Source organism: Uloborus diversus, chromosome 9 (assembly GCF_026930045.1).
Source record: "Uloborus diversus isolate 005 chromosome 9, Udiv.v.3.1, whole genome shotgun sequence".
Classification (NCBI taxonomy): domain Eukaryota; kingdom Metazoa; phylum Arthropoda; class Arachnida; order Araneae; family Uloboridae; genus Uloborus; species Uloborus diversus.
This window is the reverse complement of record NC_072739.1, coordinates 105,780,876-105,795,799: the sequence shown is the minus strand read 5'-3', so window position 1 is coordinate 105,795,799 and position 14,924 is coordinate 105,780,876. Positions and strand designations below refer to the sequence as shown.

The 14,924-nt window shown below is 31.2% G+C and overlaps 1 protein-coding gene across 1 annotated transcript in view; it reads right to left on the bottom strand.

The window, feature by feature from the left end:
• Positions 1-14,924, bottom strand: part of LOC129229203 (ATP-binding cassette sub-family D member 3-like) — a 67,422-nt gene that overhangs the window by 11,957 nt on the left and 40,541 nt on the right. Inside the window, exons 15-21 of the mRNA XM_054863464.1 lie at positions 13,866-13,954; positions 8,898-9,087; positions 7,564-7,642; positions 7,421-7,484; positions 5,790-5,867; positions 3,284-3,349; positions 1,761-1,874 (exon numbers count right to left, since the gene is read on the bottom strand). Coding sequence (XP_054719439.1) covers positions 1,761-1,874; positions 3,284-3,349; positions 5,790-5,867; positions 7,421-7,484; positions 7,564-7,642; positions 8,898-9,087; positions 13,866-13,954 — 680 coding nt within the window. The remainder of the gene's footprint in view (positions 1-1,760; positions 1,875-3,283; positions 3,350-5,789; positions 5,868-7,420; positions 7,485-7,563; positions 7,643-8,897; positions 9,088-13,865; positions 13,955-14,924) is intronic.

Sequence of the window (14,924 nt, the reverse complement as noted above, 5' to 3'; positions counted from 1 at the left end):
CAGTTGGTAAAAGTTACATCCTGTAGTAGCTCAAATACAAGCATCGCAACAAAGGCGCAGCGACAGATGAAACTTTTTCAAAAGTATCGTTATTGCAAGAGAGTGCTTTGTGATTGCGACGCACATGTATTACAGTAGCAGGCCGCAAATTCATCAATCGCTTTAAAACTTTCTTGAGACCTACAATGTTGTGTTAAATTTTCTTTGTATAATATATAAATTTGTGACCTGTTTTGCATCCATTAGTTTCTGGCTTTGCGTGCATGTAGCGCGTCAGCATTGTGTATGTGACCATATGTTCCTTATGATTCTTTCTTCTTATCCTCCCCTCTAATACATTTTAATAATTTGCCTAAGCGTTTAAACTCACCCTGTTTACTTGTATATCATATACTTGTATGTAAGTGTATACTTGAGTACGTGGGCGTATATTCGTTTCTACCTGAGTATATAAGTGTTTATACATATACGAGTATAAGCGAGTATGTACGTGTATAGTCGAATGTATACCTGTATAGATTAAAAATACTTGAGATACTCATATACGTTTTTATTGGTGCATTTATGTGAATACGTCAATATACGTCCCTACACGAGTATATGCATATGCATATACTCGTAAATTTAACCTCGTTTAGTGTAAAACAATACATATTAAGTGAAATTACTATTTTAATTTATATCTTACTTATACTTAACGATTAAGTGGCCTTAGATGAACAATAATTGTTAAGCCTAGTATTATGACCACTTTACCCCATCTTACTTAAACTGTTCTAAAAAATTATCTAAAAGAGATTCAGCTAAGTGGTAATGAGTAAGAGTCCTTGAGACATGTAGGAAGCTTCCTATGCAGTCAATCTGTTCATAATTCTAACAAACAAAATTTCCCAAGGAAGTTAAAAGAGGTGTTTAGATTTTAAATCTTTTCATATTCACACAAAATATTTTTTTTCACCAAATGAAATTTTGCCACTTGCAAAATTTTGTATTCAAAATAGAGTTTCCAACTGCCCTACTCTATAGTAAAATTTTCACATTCATTCAAACATTTATTTCCAAGCTATAGCCATTTATTTCACGAATGACCACTTTACCCCATTGACCACTTTCCCCCACCAGACCCTATATAAAAGAAGGAAAATCAAATGTAATAAACCTGCTTGAAATCAAAGATGCCTGATTTTTATACTTGTACAGAAGTTTTTGTTCCTGGGATTGCGATTATTGTAAAGGGTATATTTTCATCATTACCAATTCTCTTAATTGTTGATTTTAATTTGAATTAAAATCAATATCATTTTATGTTGTAGCATATTGCATTTTTTTTTAATGAGCATTAATTTAACATGAACAAATAACGGACAAATTCATGAATATGGTGCTTCCCTCTTTTTTTTAGTAGTCAGTCTTTAACTGTAATTATTAAGATGAAATTTTACAGTCTGACCATGTAGCATTGTAACAGAATGTGTTTGAACATTTATTTCTTTAGCGTTTGCCTTAAAGGGTTGGACTAAAATCGGGAAAATGTTCAATTTTCTAAGTGCTTTTTCTCCAAGAATTGTTCAGGGAAAATTTTTGGAAGTTCAACCCTGCATATAAGTCGACCCTCCTACTTTTAACTTTAATTTCTCTACTAAATTTCTCGACTTATAAGCGAGTATATATGGTAGATGTACAAATTTTCTATATAATAGAGCAAATAAAGCTTGGAACTAATTCAGAAATTTCTGAAATGTGTTAATAAAAATAAATACCATTTCTAAAAAGAACTCCAAATCATAATCTGTCTTCCCTTTTCTTTTCATATCTTCAAGACTATCTGGGTAGATAATTTGATCCCTAAATGTTCCGAGAGTCATATAGGGTCTCTGTTAAAAAAAGATTATTAAAGAAATGAGGTATATATTAAATAAGATCATTCTATGTAGTACAAAAACACATTTTCTTGTTTATGTCTAAGTGAACTAAATCTTACATAATTAAAAACTGAGCATATGTACCTATCTATGTATCTATCTATCTACGTCTGAGTTACTTCTCCCAAACGCCAGTAAACTGACGATTGAACCAGGTATCGATGGATTCGTAATTTTCCTGGCTTTTAAATATAATTCTCCGATAATAATTAGCGGAGATATCAATTAAAAGCCATTAATTACGTTACTTAGATTTTGACATAAAATCCCTATTTTTTTGAAGACTTTCCTCTATCTCAATTTTCTGTAACAATACTTTGATTGAAATTTGTAGCGTGAAGAAAATCCTCGAGGCGAAAGATCTGTTGTCATTTTTTTCTTGAATATGAACAAATAAAATTCTGGATTTTGTTTTGAGGCTTTTCCTGTAATCGGGATATTTAAAATGTTTCCTTTTTGGTTATTTTTCCGCAATCTGCAGCACTGATTTTTTTTTTCAAGTGTGATTGTTGAACACACGTCACTTGACATAACTTTTATTTTTGAAGAAGATCGTGCAAAGCCCGGGGAAGCAGCTAGTATTCATATGGTTATGCGAAGCAAAACTAAATGAATAAAACATATAATACCCAGAAGATCAACAAGAGGGGATAAAATTCAATTTTTCCCTTCATAACATGCAAACTTGAGCATTTCATACTTTGCTAAAGCAAAAAAAAGATAACAATATTAAATCAACATAACGATTACTTTCAAAAATATATTACATATGTTTGAAAATATAATTTTTTATGTACAGTGGGAAGATGGGGAAAGTAAAGAATTTTTTAAGCTGTATTGCACAAATGTATAAAATTTGTGCATTAACTTTTCTGCCTTTAGGTCCCCTTCCCCCAATAAAATTTGTAAAATTTATACTACTCCAATTCTGAGCGGGGGCTCTTCCAAGAGCTTAGACCCTCGTTTCTGACTAGGCTGACAAGGTCTCTCGTCGACCGTGTTAAACAGCATATTTAATAGTTGGGCAGATAAAAGTGGGATTTATTTAATGCATGGGTGTTCTTGTTCTGGGATAGGAGCTCCATAATATTTGAGGGTGGTGCGCCATTCACCTTGGGGGGATGGGCAATCCTGTCTAACAGAGTTTTACACACTTGTAGTCTCAAGCAATGTGTTCTTGTGGGAGTTCACAATGTGTCACAACCTATCTGTACAGCATACTTCACAAGATGAAGTACTTTTAAACTAAAAGTGTTTTAAAAGTACTACAGTAAATATGCAAAGAAAATATGAAAATCATTTGTGAATTTCAGTTTGTGCAACAAAATTGGAAAATCAAGCAGATATTAAATATTGATTACCTGAGGAATATAAAAAAGCTTCTTCTTTTCAGGTTTCTTCAGTGTCCCACCAAATAACGGCCACAGCTATAAATACACAAAAACAAAACATGATGAAAAGATTATTGGGGAGAGGAGAAAATAATTCATGTTTTACATTTCAATTTGTAAATTTCTCATTCAGTTATAAAAGAACATTGCGAAACAATAAACAAGCAGTCCTCTCTTTTCCTTGGACTTTCCGTACAGTAAAAGTATCAAATATCTACCCCCTCTCAATTTGGATTGTTACAGGGAATTGCAAAGACGAAATCAATTTACTAAGTCACAAATGCAAAACCAAACCTTTTACAGAACCCGTGATTGGAAAAGGATAGTATTGCAAAACAAGAGGATAAAAATGTATATTTCCAATCTTTAACTTGGTAGTTAGATTTTAAGTTTCAACCATTCCAAAATACCTGTTCCTAGCTTTTAAAAATATTTCAAAGCAAGATGTTCTCAAAATGGTGAAAGACAGAAAATGGTGAAAGAAGTTGTATGTGAAGAAGTTCATAAGTCTACAAATTTAAAGGTTTAAATGAAATATGATTCAGCTAAATACTTTGAAATAAATGAGTTTTAAAAATTCTCCACTAGACCAAAACTTCTTTGTAGAAATTTTAAATGCACTGAATAAGTAATGAAAAAACGAAGATGAGTTGAGAGGATGAATCATAAGAACGAATCTTTAACATTAATTAGAGTGCTTTGGCAGGTGTTCTTTTTTCAAGTGATCCTTCATTTTATCATTATTTTCTCAGGAACAGAGAAACATGTGCAAGAATAGGGAAAGCATAGCTCACATATTTTTAGGGTGATTGGAAATTTTCCTGCCATTTTTCGTTTTATTTTTTTGAAAGTAAAAAAAAAAAGTTTGAATGGAATCCTTATATTTATAATAGGGAATGATCGAATAACGCTACTGATGTCACCAACAATGAAACTCGGGCCACGGCATAATAATTTGATAATATGTTTTGGTAACGTTTGACATGCAGGGAAAGGCTTTATTTTGACAAGGCTGTATTGTATCTGGTAACTTGACTGTTTTACTGGTAAGACAAGGGGGGGGGGGGGAGAATTGTAATATTTTAGGGGAATGAAGAATTATAAAAGTGGTCAAAAACTAACGTTATCCTCTTAAAGTTTAGGGTTAATCCACTGGACTTTGTAAAGCTCAGTTTTCGAAATTACGATCTTCGTAACGAATTTGCGGCTGTGATTGCGATTTTTGCTTCTATTCAGAAACAAGAACATTAAGATTTTGCTTCTTTTGCTGTAACCTTTCAGTACATGATGAATTTTCAAGCGATAAATTATAGGGGTTTTGCCAACTTGCGGTGCAAAATCCTTTCTTTCGAAAAAACTGGCACCCACGTGCAATTTATTACTACTAGAAAATTATGACAGGTTTTTATTAATTAATTTCTCCCTCTTCATTAATATTAACTCTTATTTACTTATTTATTTTCTGAACTCTCTGCAAATTCATTCGTATTAGCCGTTATTCATAACGACCCTAAACGAGTGATACTGTGAAAAACAAAGGAATGCTTATATATATTAAAAAAAATATTACTACTAATACACACATTGTAATCTAACTATTACTAAATTCAGAAAAAATCACTAATTTCGTATAAATGATTGTTTATGATTGTTTTTGGGAAATATTGAAAAAGGAAGATGATAATCGACAATCGCGGAATAGGTAGTAATCTACAATAGGAGATGAACAGTTTTATCTCCGAGTAAATTGAAATGTCCACAGTTAAACAAAAGTACGGCTTTATTTTCTATTTAAAATATTTAGTATTTTCTTCTTGAAACACAATGAGACTTCTACTACCGAACAAAATGATGAATGATTTCTAAAAAAGAAAACTACAATATTCAACCAATAACATTTTAAGTAAAGAGGTCAGAAATGTTTGTTCGTTTTAGCTAATATTTTCAGTTTAATGACATATTATAAGTGAAATTTCTAATGTAAAAAGATAGCAAATCAAACTTAAACAAACAAAATGTTCGTTTTAGCCGAGATTTCATATTAAAAGTGATCGTATTAAGAGAGTTCAACTGTACATAAAAGTGTTTATATTCTATATTTTCAAAAAATATTCTTTGTTCTCTGATTTGTTAAAATAATAGTCTTTGGCTAAGACTTTTGAAGTGTGGCTAATATTTGTAAATTTTGGTTAATTTACTGGCTAGCAATTTGAAATCCCTAGCACGGGTCCTGAAATACATTAAAGAAGGGAAAAATGAAATTTTGTTTATGAAAGACTTTTAACACATACTAAACACCTTACTACGGTCAGATTACAGTCAGTTTGAAATCTTCGATTAATATATGAAACAAACTAGAGGCACTCCATGATATTTTAAAACCTTTTGAAAGCCTAGACATGCGATAATATAATCACTGACTTTTGAACAAAGACAAAAGTACATGCAATATAGAAACAAAAAAGTTGAATCTTACTTCACCAAGAGCTCGGAATAAGGAGCTTTTCCCACAACCGTTGGGACCATACACAAGAACATTCATACCAGACTTGACCTAAGGAAATATTTAAAGCATTAAATTAGACATTTCTTTAAAAGAAAACAGAACTTTTTTTTTTCTTTTTTGGCACTCTACACACTTGCTGTTTCCATTACATTTGTATGAAGAAATTTATTGATATTGAAAATTATGCTGGAAAAAAAAAACAATGTCAATAATCTATGAATTAGATTATCTTCATATCTTATCTTGATTATATTTTCAATTACCTTCACAAAAAAATAAATAAATAAAATAAAAGAAAATGGGGAAACCTAAACCAAGTTGCTCTAATGAATCATTCGTTTTAATAACATTATTCAATTCAGAAAAATATTACGATCTAATATATACAGCATCAAAAGACAGTAGATACATTAATAACAAAAACCTATAAAATGCAATTCTCTATAAAACCAACAACTTTTCCGAAAAAAGCAATAACTTTTTCAGTAAAAAAATATTTTATTTTGCTTCGCAAGAAACGTAACAATTGTTTGGCATTTTAAAATTTGAATTTTTTTCATCTTCCCATTTTAATTCCAAGCTTTTAAACGTCAACAGTAAACCTATCACCAGATTGTTCTTGAAAATGCAGCTGTGCTGCAAACCATGAAGCTAGTAGAAGTGCATGATAATGCACTTTCTTTTGACTACAAGACATACTTATTTGTGAATGATAATGTTAAATTGCATAATTTGAGTTGTAACCCTCATTGTAGTAAAAACTCATTCAAATGTGCAAACATACTGATATACTATTTTGAATCATACTTTCTAAATTTGAAATGATCTATACAGCAAAACCTCAGGTTCCAAGGTGTGCATTATAAGAGTCTTCAACTGAATAGTGATAGAAATGCCCAAGAATGCATTTTTTTCACCATAAAATATTTAAATATATATATTTCTCAGATTAGCTTTAATAACACTACGGAAAAGATTGTTTAACCATGACATAACTGTACAGATAAACTTCGATTAACCAAGGTTTCTATCAACTGAGCTGATACGAAGTCTTTTTTTAATCGTATAAATTTAATAAAATGATAAATTTTATTTGAAAATAAAAATACTTTCTGAAAATTTATGTTTTTTTCTTTCATTGCATATTTTAAATATTATCTTGTATTTTTTAAAAAAATTCAATTGTCTTATTAAAACTTACTACAAGCCATTTTCCATTTTAGTTTTTTAACTCTAAAACATTACTTTTTAAATGTTCTTCTTTAAAAAAATATTCTATTGTATTTTTAACTAATACATTTTTACAATTTATGACCCCGATTGACAAAATTTTATACATATATACACAGTTTCTATTGTTTCTGAAATCTGGGGCATTAGTGGTCCCGATTAACTCAGACAATCGAGGTTTTACTGAACTTCAAAAAAAAAAAAAAAAAATCATGATGTTACTTCTCCATACTGTTTTTTTTTTCGGGGGGTCTTAAAACAGTTGACAGTTGCATAGTCTATATTTCACTTTCATACTAAAAACCAAAACCAATTGTCCACAATGATAACAAATAAATAATTGGAACAAATTATATGTAAATGGAACTTACTTCAAATGACAGTTCTTCGATTAAAATATCTCCATTAGGAGTAACTAAAGGTACTCGATCAAATCTAAAATATTAACAGAATTTAACATTATGATATTTTAACACTGTGATGCAAGAATGATGAAAAGCAAATTACTTCTTACTTTATTAAATTATCTACATTTATGATTGTGCCAGATCCAGGAATAAGAAGCATTTTCTTAGAACTATCATCACCTGATACTGAGAATAAAAATTGTACATAAGACTCCATGGAAACAAGCACAGCATAGAACAGTTTTACACAATAAGATAAGAAATATTTTGATAATATTCCATCATCATTATGATTATTTTCTTTTTGCTTTCAATGTGTTATCTTAACATTTGAAAAGAAGCAAAATAGTACAGATATATGTAGAGTGTAAACCCTACTTCAAGCACATCAATAGTACTCAAATTGAAAAGAATCATGATTTCTTGCTTATAATGATAGACTTTTACGTTAACATTTTTCTCTTAAACAACCATTTTGACTTCTCTTTATCATTATGGTGGCTAAACTACTTAATACATCTTTACAAATGAGTCAAGAACTTGACTTTTCGTATTATTTGGAGACGTTATCAACTATTGTCCCCCTTCTTTCTTTTTGTTTTGCTGAGACTGCGATATACTATATAAAAAAATTCCAGACTAACTTTAATTACTATTTGTTCACATCATTAACAGTGGTCGCAGTAGGCATGGGCAACTTGTGCGACCAACAGGGCTCCGTGCTTCTGGGAGCTAAGGGGCACATTCAAGAAATGCAGGTCTATCGGCAGTACTGTGTACAAGGACAGTACTGTGTATAAAGTCCTATTGCAGAGGGTAATACAAAGGGTAGTGATTATAATACAGTAAAACCTGTAAAATTGACCACCCTTGTAAGTTGATCACCTCTCTAACTTGATTGCTATTTTCAGGCACAGAATTAAATCTATATCATATAAATCAACCTCTATAAGTTGACCACTTGTTTAAGTTGACCGTTAAAGTAGTACACCACAAGTGGTCAAATTACACAGGTTTCACTGTATTTGTTAAAATTAAACCTTAAACTAAATACGCTAATGGAAAAGTAATTCCATAAACTTGACATTGAAGACTGATAGTGTTGGCACAAACTTCTACTCTACTATCTAATTTTTCTATCTCTCACTTTACATAATACAGATTTAGTAGTTTGCAGATTTCAAGAAAGCAGAATGGAGAGAGTAGATTCTATACATAACAGACACTGTAAAAAAAAAACTAGCACATGTTGAAAAATGTTGGTAAACTAATTAATATTTAATTACTGAACAAATAAATAGTATTACTTGCATATGTTTAAATTGCATAAAAATCATAATTATCAACATTGCAAAAAAACCATAAGAAATATTAGCGGTTACACACTAAGGAGCACTTTGAGAGTTGCCACTTAGTGTGAGAGCTAGTGGCTCAGACTTACAAGAGCTTTTAGATCCTTCCCCAACCATAGTGCGCACGTATGATCCTTCACTTAGATCCTTAAGAACTTTTATGAGTTGAGTAATTCGTGCTGTGAAGCCAGCCAATTTTGTCAATTCTCTTCCAGCTAAAACTAATCTGCCTATTGCTTCAGCCAACTTGACCAACATGCGACCACTTTTGTAATAAGACTGAAGTGAGAAAGAAAGGAGGATCAATTAATACAGTTTAATTTAACTAAATGAACACACAAAACAACAATAATAACAGAATAAGAGCTTATATAATTACTTTATATTTAATTAAAGAGAGAGTAGCGAAAATAAGATTTTTTATTTTTAAATATAGTGCTTCATGTTATTATCAGTGTTGACTTTTTGATGTAACTAACATTAAATAAAGCAGTGAGAAGCAAAGGGATGTAAGTGGACATTTTCAAGTATTAAGCAAAACGCGTTTAAAGATAAGGTCTTAGGTACGCTTTCTTTCTCTAAATCAGCTGTATAATAGCACCGTCCAGGGCTACTAGTAGGGTGCAAGTGGAATCAAGTAAAATTTTCTGAAGACAGTGTGAAGTTTTTGGAAACTGCCCCCCCCCTCCTCCATAAAAATTCTTCAAATATATGAATACAAAAATCATTTAAAAAAAAACATTTTGAAAGTTTTTTTTTTTAAATAAATTTTTCGATTTTAGAATGTTGCCAGACTAAGCTTTTGGAAAACAACAACAACACAAAAAATTTCGGAAATTTCAGATTACAAATACCCCTGCTCTTGGCCTAAGACAGTGTGTGCTGGTTATCTCCAAATTTTTAATTTTGCCATTTACATCTCTTTGCTTCTCACTGTCTCAACTGTGGATTGAATTTTCAAAGGAGAACCTTTTTACAATGACACTACAGAAAGGAAGGTAATCCCCCCCCCCCCCAAAAAGAAAGAAATTGAAACAGTCCCTTTAACTGAAATAGTTTACACCAGAAACACATGAAATACATAAGTTTATCTTGAATAATGTACAGTATAAAATAAAACTATCAAATTTTGTTAAATACTTACCGTCATATTTTAAGCAGCATCAGCTTTAAAATTTCAGAAAGCAAATCCTGGCTTTTATCACAAATTTATAACCAGCATAAAATCTCACCTTGTATACAAACTTTCGTATGATATAGTGAAATCCACTAAAGTGTTTCTAAGTTTTTGCTAATTCTATCTAAACTACCATTGCACTGACAGTTCAATTAAACCTTCAAATATTTTTTAGCCTTTCAATGAAAAAGTAAAAATGTAATTACAATACTATTATAATTCAATTACACACAAAACCCTTTTTATAGTTGAATTGGAAAAGGGGCTATTTGTACTCTGCAACACGTCTGCAACATTTCGCAAATTTGCTTTTTTTATGTCATAAACTTTAACTTTTTCACAAGGTTATTTATTTATTTATTTATACAATATTTATCTCAATTATAAGCGTAATGAAATAAAGGAAAAATCTTCATATGGTGGGATGCAAAGGAGAGTAAGTGCAGATTCTGAGTGAAAATGTTAGCAAAGTTTGAACCACCAACTTAAATACTATGTTTTCCCCCTAAATCACGCTAGATAGCAGCAACTATCTATCCACTAACACCTGATGTTTTTTTCAAAATGGGACTAACCTTACCAGATCAGCGAGGTTCTGACTGGACTCATGCAGAGCCAAATTTAACGGTATTCCGCACCCTAGGTAGAGTTTAAATCTGTTACAAGAGATGAAATAAACTGATTTTATCTTTAAAGACCCAACTAAAGCCTCTAAAAATGGCTTTCTAAAATCAAAAAGACAACCTTCTGAAGAAATAATGATGTTTTATACAAGGCTGTGCAGAGTCGGAAGGAAAAAGGCCGACTCAGAACCCAACTCCTGAATTTTGAAACGCCCGACTCCGACTCCAGATTTTTAAAATTTTTATTTTATTGTATTTTTTAAATTCCCTCTCCCCCTCCAGGAAGGAGGAAAACCAAACAGATATTGAAATATTAATTCCTTTTCATGAAAATCTCGCATTTTATATTTTATTGTAAAACCAAGATGCATACAACGTTAGATATTCAATTTAAAAATCAAAATTTCCAATAGTTACGAGTTTAAAAGTGAGATGACTTAAAAATACCATTTTTTTCAATACTTTAAAAATATTACTTGTAATTTCCCCTTTTTAATGTTTAACAAATACATATTGATAAAATCGTGTGCTTTCAATTTTTCAAAGTTGCAACTTGAAAGAAAAAAAGCTTTTTTTCTAAGTTTAAGTTCTTGAGAGGAGGTGGTTTGCTCCGGGTGACAACTATTTGGTAGGTGACACCCAAAGTTAATTTCAGAGTTTGTGAAAAATATAAATACTTTAATTCTGAAAATTTTCCCAAACATATTTTAAATTATAGTACCTGGACGACCGAGCCTCGCTCGACTTTAAAAGAATTATTTTTTGTCAAATTGTGTTTTTTTAAGGTTCAATACTTTTCCAAATATACCTGAAAAGCTTCACGTTAATGAAACATTATGTACTCGACCTTCTTATAACACTAAAGTACCAAACAAAGAAGATTCTGAATGTAATTAAATCAACATTTTGCTTTTAACTATATGTTACGTTTTTTTCCACTATACAATTTTCTTGTCAGTAATTAAAATATTTTGACCTTAGTTTTGCTATGGTGAAATCGTTTTTTAACCGAATACTTCCTTTCATACTATGATGCGTTTCACGATTTTATCCCAATCGAGATTTTCTTTTTGAATAAGTACTTTTAGTTTTTACGCCAGAAAATGCTACATACAGCATGATATCCATCAAAACTGATGATCCACAAACCATTCCAACAAATGATAACAACTGTCTTAACAAAACATAAACAATCTCAAGACATACATTTCTTCGAAATAAAATTTAGATGCGGGATTTAAAAAACATGTTAAACTATTTGAAGTGTAAAAAGAAAATAAATAAATAAAATAAAATAGGATGGTCAAGCAATAGTTTCACTTAAAAAAGAAAAAAAGCCTTACATCGACTTACATAATGCTTTTGAATTTGTTTTTAGCCAAGTGTGTTTGAAATTAGCCAAAGTGGCCAATATCAGCCAAGCCTGGCAACCCTAAGCAAGTATAAAATTTTAAAATGAGAAGAGACAAATTTTCATTGTTATGGCTGCAAATCCTCTGCCTGATGCATCAACTCACAGTTTACTTCAAGGCTTAACTCAATTTGACTTTATATTAAAAAGCTTTTTTGTAAAAAAATCGCGTTTTTACAGAAAAAGCACTGATGTAGATGAACTTAGAAACTACAATTAAATCCAAAATTTCATCCAAATCGTTAGAGCCATTTCCGAGATAAGAAATATATATATATACCCACAAGAATTGCTCGTTTAAAGATATAAGATTTCACTAATAAAATTTCAACGAAAGTAAGGCACATATACGTCAGGAGCAAATTTTAAACAAAATGCGGCGGTATACAAATTTGTACAAATAGCTTTTACTATACCTATATTTCTTCTCTGCTAAATTTTTGATTTAAATTTTATAGTCTGCTTTAGAATTAACATTAATATGAAGTTTTTAACATAAACTGCAATTATTGAGTGTTGTAACCAAGAAATCACTTACACTTATTTTGTTCCACACTTTTTAGGGAGAATTAAGCATATAGAAATGGTCTTAATGAAAAAAATAAAATAAACACTAGATTATTTCATCGGATCTTTTAGATTCGTGCTTTCACGCCAGAACTTATTTGAATTTGCCGAACACTCTCAAAAGTTTCCACCAGAGCTACGGGCCTCGACTTACTAAATTGCTACTTTCCTTTAACTATTTTATAACTGAGATTGAACAAAACACTATATTTCTACTTGATTACTTGAAAATGTTAGGCAACAAAACCGTTCGCTGACAGTTGTTATTTGTTAAGTTAAAAAGCAAAAGCCTGGAGTCAGAGTTGGCATGTTTTCTAACGACACTGACTCCTTTACCCCAAAATCAGTCCGACTCCACAACCAGGGTTTTATATAATTTCACTAGATGCCTTACCTAGTCTAACTCACAAATAAAGGTTGTGCCAAGTGATACATGTTCAACCATGCGCATATATAAAATAAATAAAAATAGTGCAAAATTTCTCATCAAAATGTGTGGGGGGTTTAAGCCCCCCCCACAGGGGTCAAAGACCTCCCTATGTGAATTCCTGAACATCAAAGGCACTTAATGCCAAATTTGAGAAAGACCCGAAGTGAGCTGAATTTGTATAGGAGGGGGGGGAACCTAACCTCCTTATTGAAATCATCAAAGAATTTCAGTGCCAAATTTGGCAAAGATCCGACACAAACTGAATCAGTTTTTGTTGAAAGAGCATTAATATCAACGGGTCAAATACCCTCTGTGTATACTAATGGTGACTAGTACATTATAAATCTGTCGTGGTCACAAAGTTCTCCAAATTTCCATTCCAAATCAATCCTCTGGGAGCTCGGGATCATAGGTTTCTTAATTCCTGTAAGGACCAAAAAATTAGAGCATACACAGTCTTCAGGACTCCATTCAACCGGTAAAACCACAGGAGGTGATAGACAGAGAACACTAGAGAGTGATTTGCAAAGTGTTGTTTATATCATTTGCATCAGTTATCTCCATTTCAATTTTGTCATTTACACTGCTTGGATTCTAAATTAAATGAATATTTCTTCATAAAAATTCAACAAAAATTTACTACTAGTGCCAACACTAGCATTTCTTTCAAAACTTGCCGTCTAGACAAATAGTATAGTATAGTAGAGCTAAAAAATTCATTTATATAAAAGTAATGACATCAAATGCTTTCAGTAAATGTATTAAAATGGAAAAAAGTTATAAAACTTTTTTCCATTTACTGAAAGAAAGAATATCATACCCTAAAAACATATTAAAAATGATATTTACCTCTAATCTTTCGCTATGTGACAATGAATTCTTTTGAGTCCCAATAAATGGACGACTGATTAGAAGGTAACCAACAACAGTGGCCCAATCTACAAAAGAAAAAAAAAACATTTATCAGCATTGATAAACAGAGAATACACTACAGAAATAAATAAAAATAAATTAATAGATTTGCACTAAGAAGTAAAAGTAAAGTTTACAACACTAAAAGCACTAGTTTTCAAAAAGTTGCTGAGACATGTTTCAAGACAAAAACTCATTCAGTTTCAAGAAATCCATTTTTCAATGCAGAAAGAAGTTATGGATGAAAGCCTTTTTTTTATGACTAGACGTTTAGAAGGGTTTGATGCCTTTGCAAGGGAAATAAATACACAGAGGAAACAGGAAATTATATAGAAAGTCTGGGTTGAAAAAATTTTATAAAAAAATCTAGCAGTTGCCCAGGTGACAGAAAATCATGACACCAGTTCTGTGCAAGATGTTTTTAAAGAACCACCGCCGTATTTTAGGAAGTAAGAGTCGTACCCATCGTGGCACTTATTAAAAAGAGAAAAATGTGACTGCATGTGCTGCACCCGTCAGAAACGTCACACTGAAATTAAACAATTTAAAAGCAAAATTGTTTTTTAAGTAAAAACTGGGATGTAATTTAAACATGCTCCAAAGAGTTTTCTAAATTATAACAATAACTTATAACTTAGGACCCTAAACGACCAAGAGAAAACCATGAGACATTGGGGAATTTCAGATTGCTGTCCGTAACTTCAACGTGGTAGATGTTACAAAATTGAATGATCCAACTTTATAGATGCTTATTAAAATTATTAACTTTCATTGAAATAATTACAATATATATAAATACAAAAAGTGACGACCAGCAACAGGCTCTGGGCAGGGCCGGCTCTAGTAGTTCCGCCGCCCTAAGCGATATTGACAAGTGCCGCCCCCCTATTGAATAATAATAATATAAAATAATAATATATTAATGAAATAAAAATGATAGCACGGTACTTAAAATTAAAGCAAGTTTCTTGTTAAATTCCAAACTGGGTTTTGCAT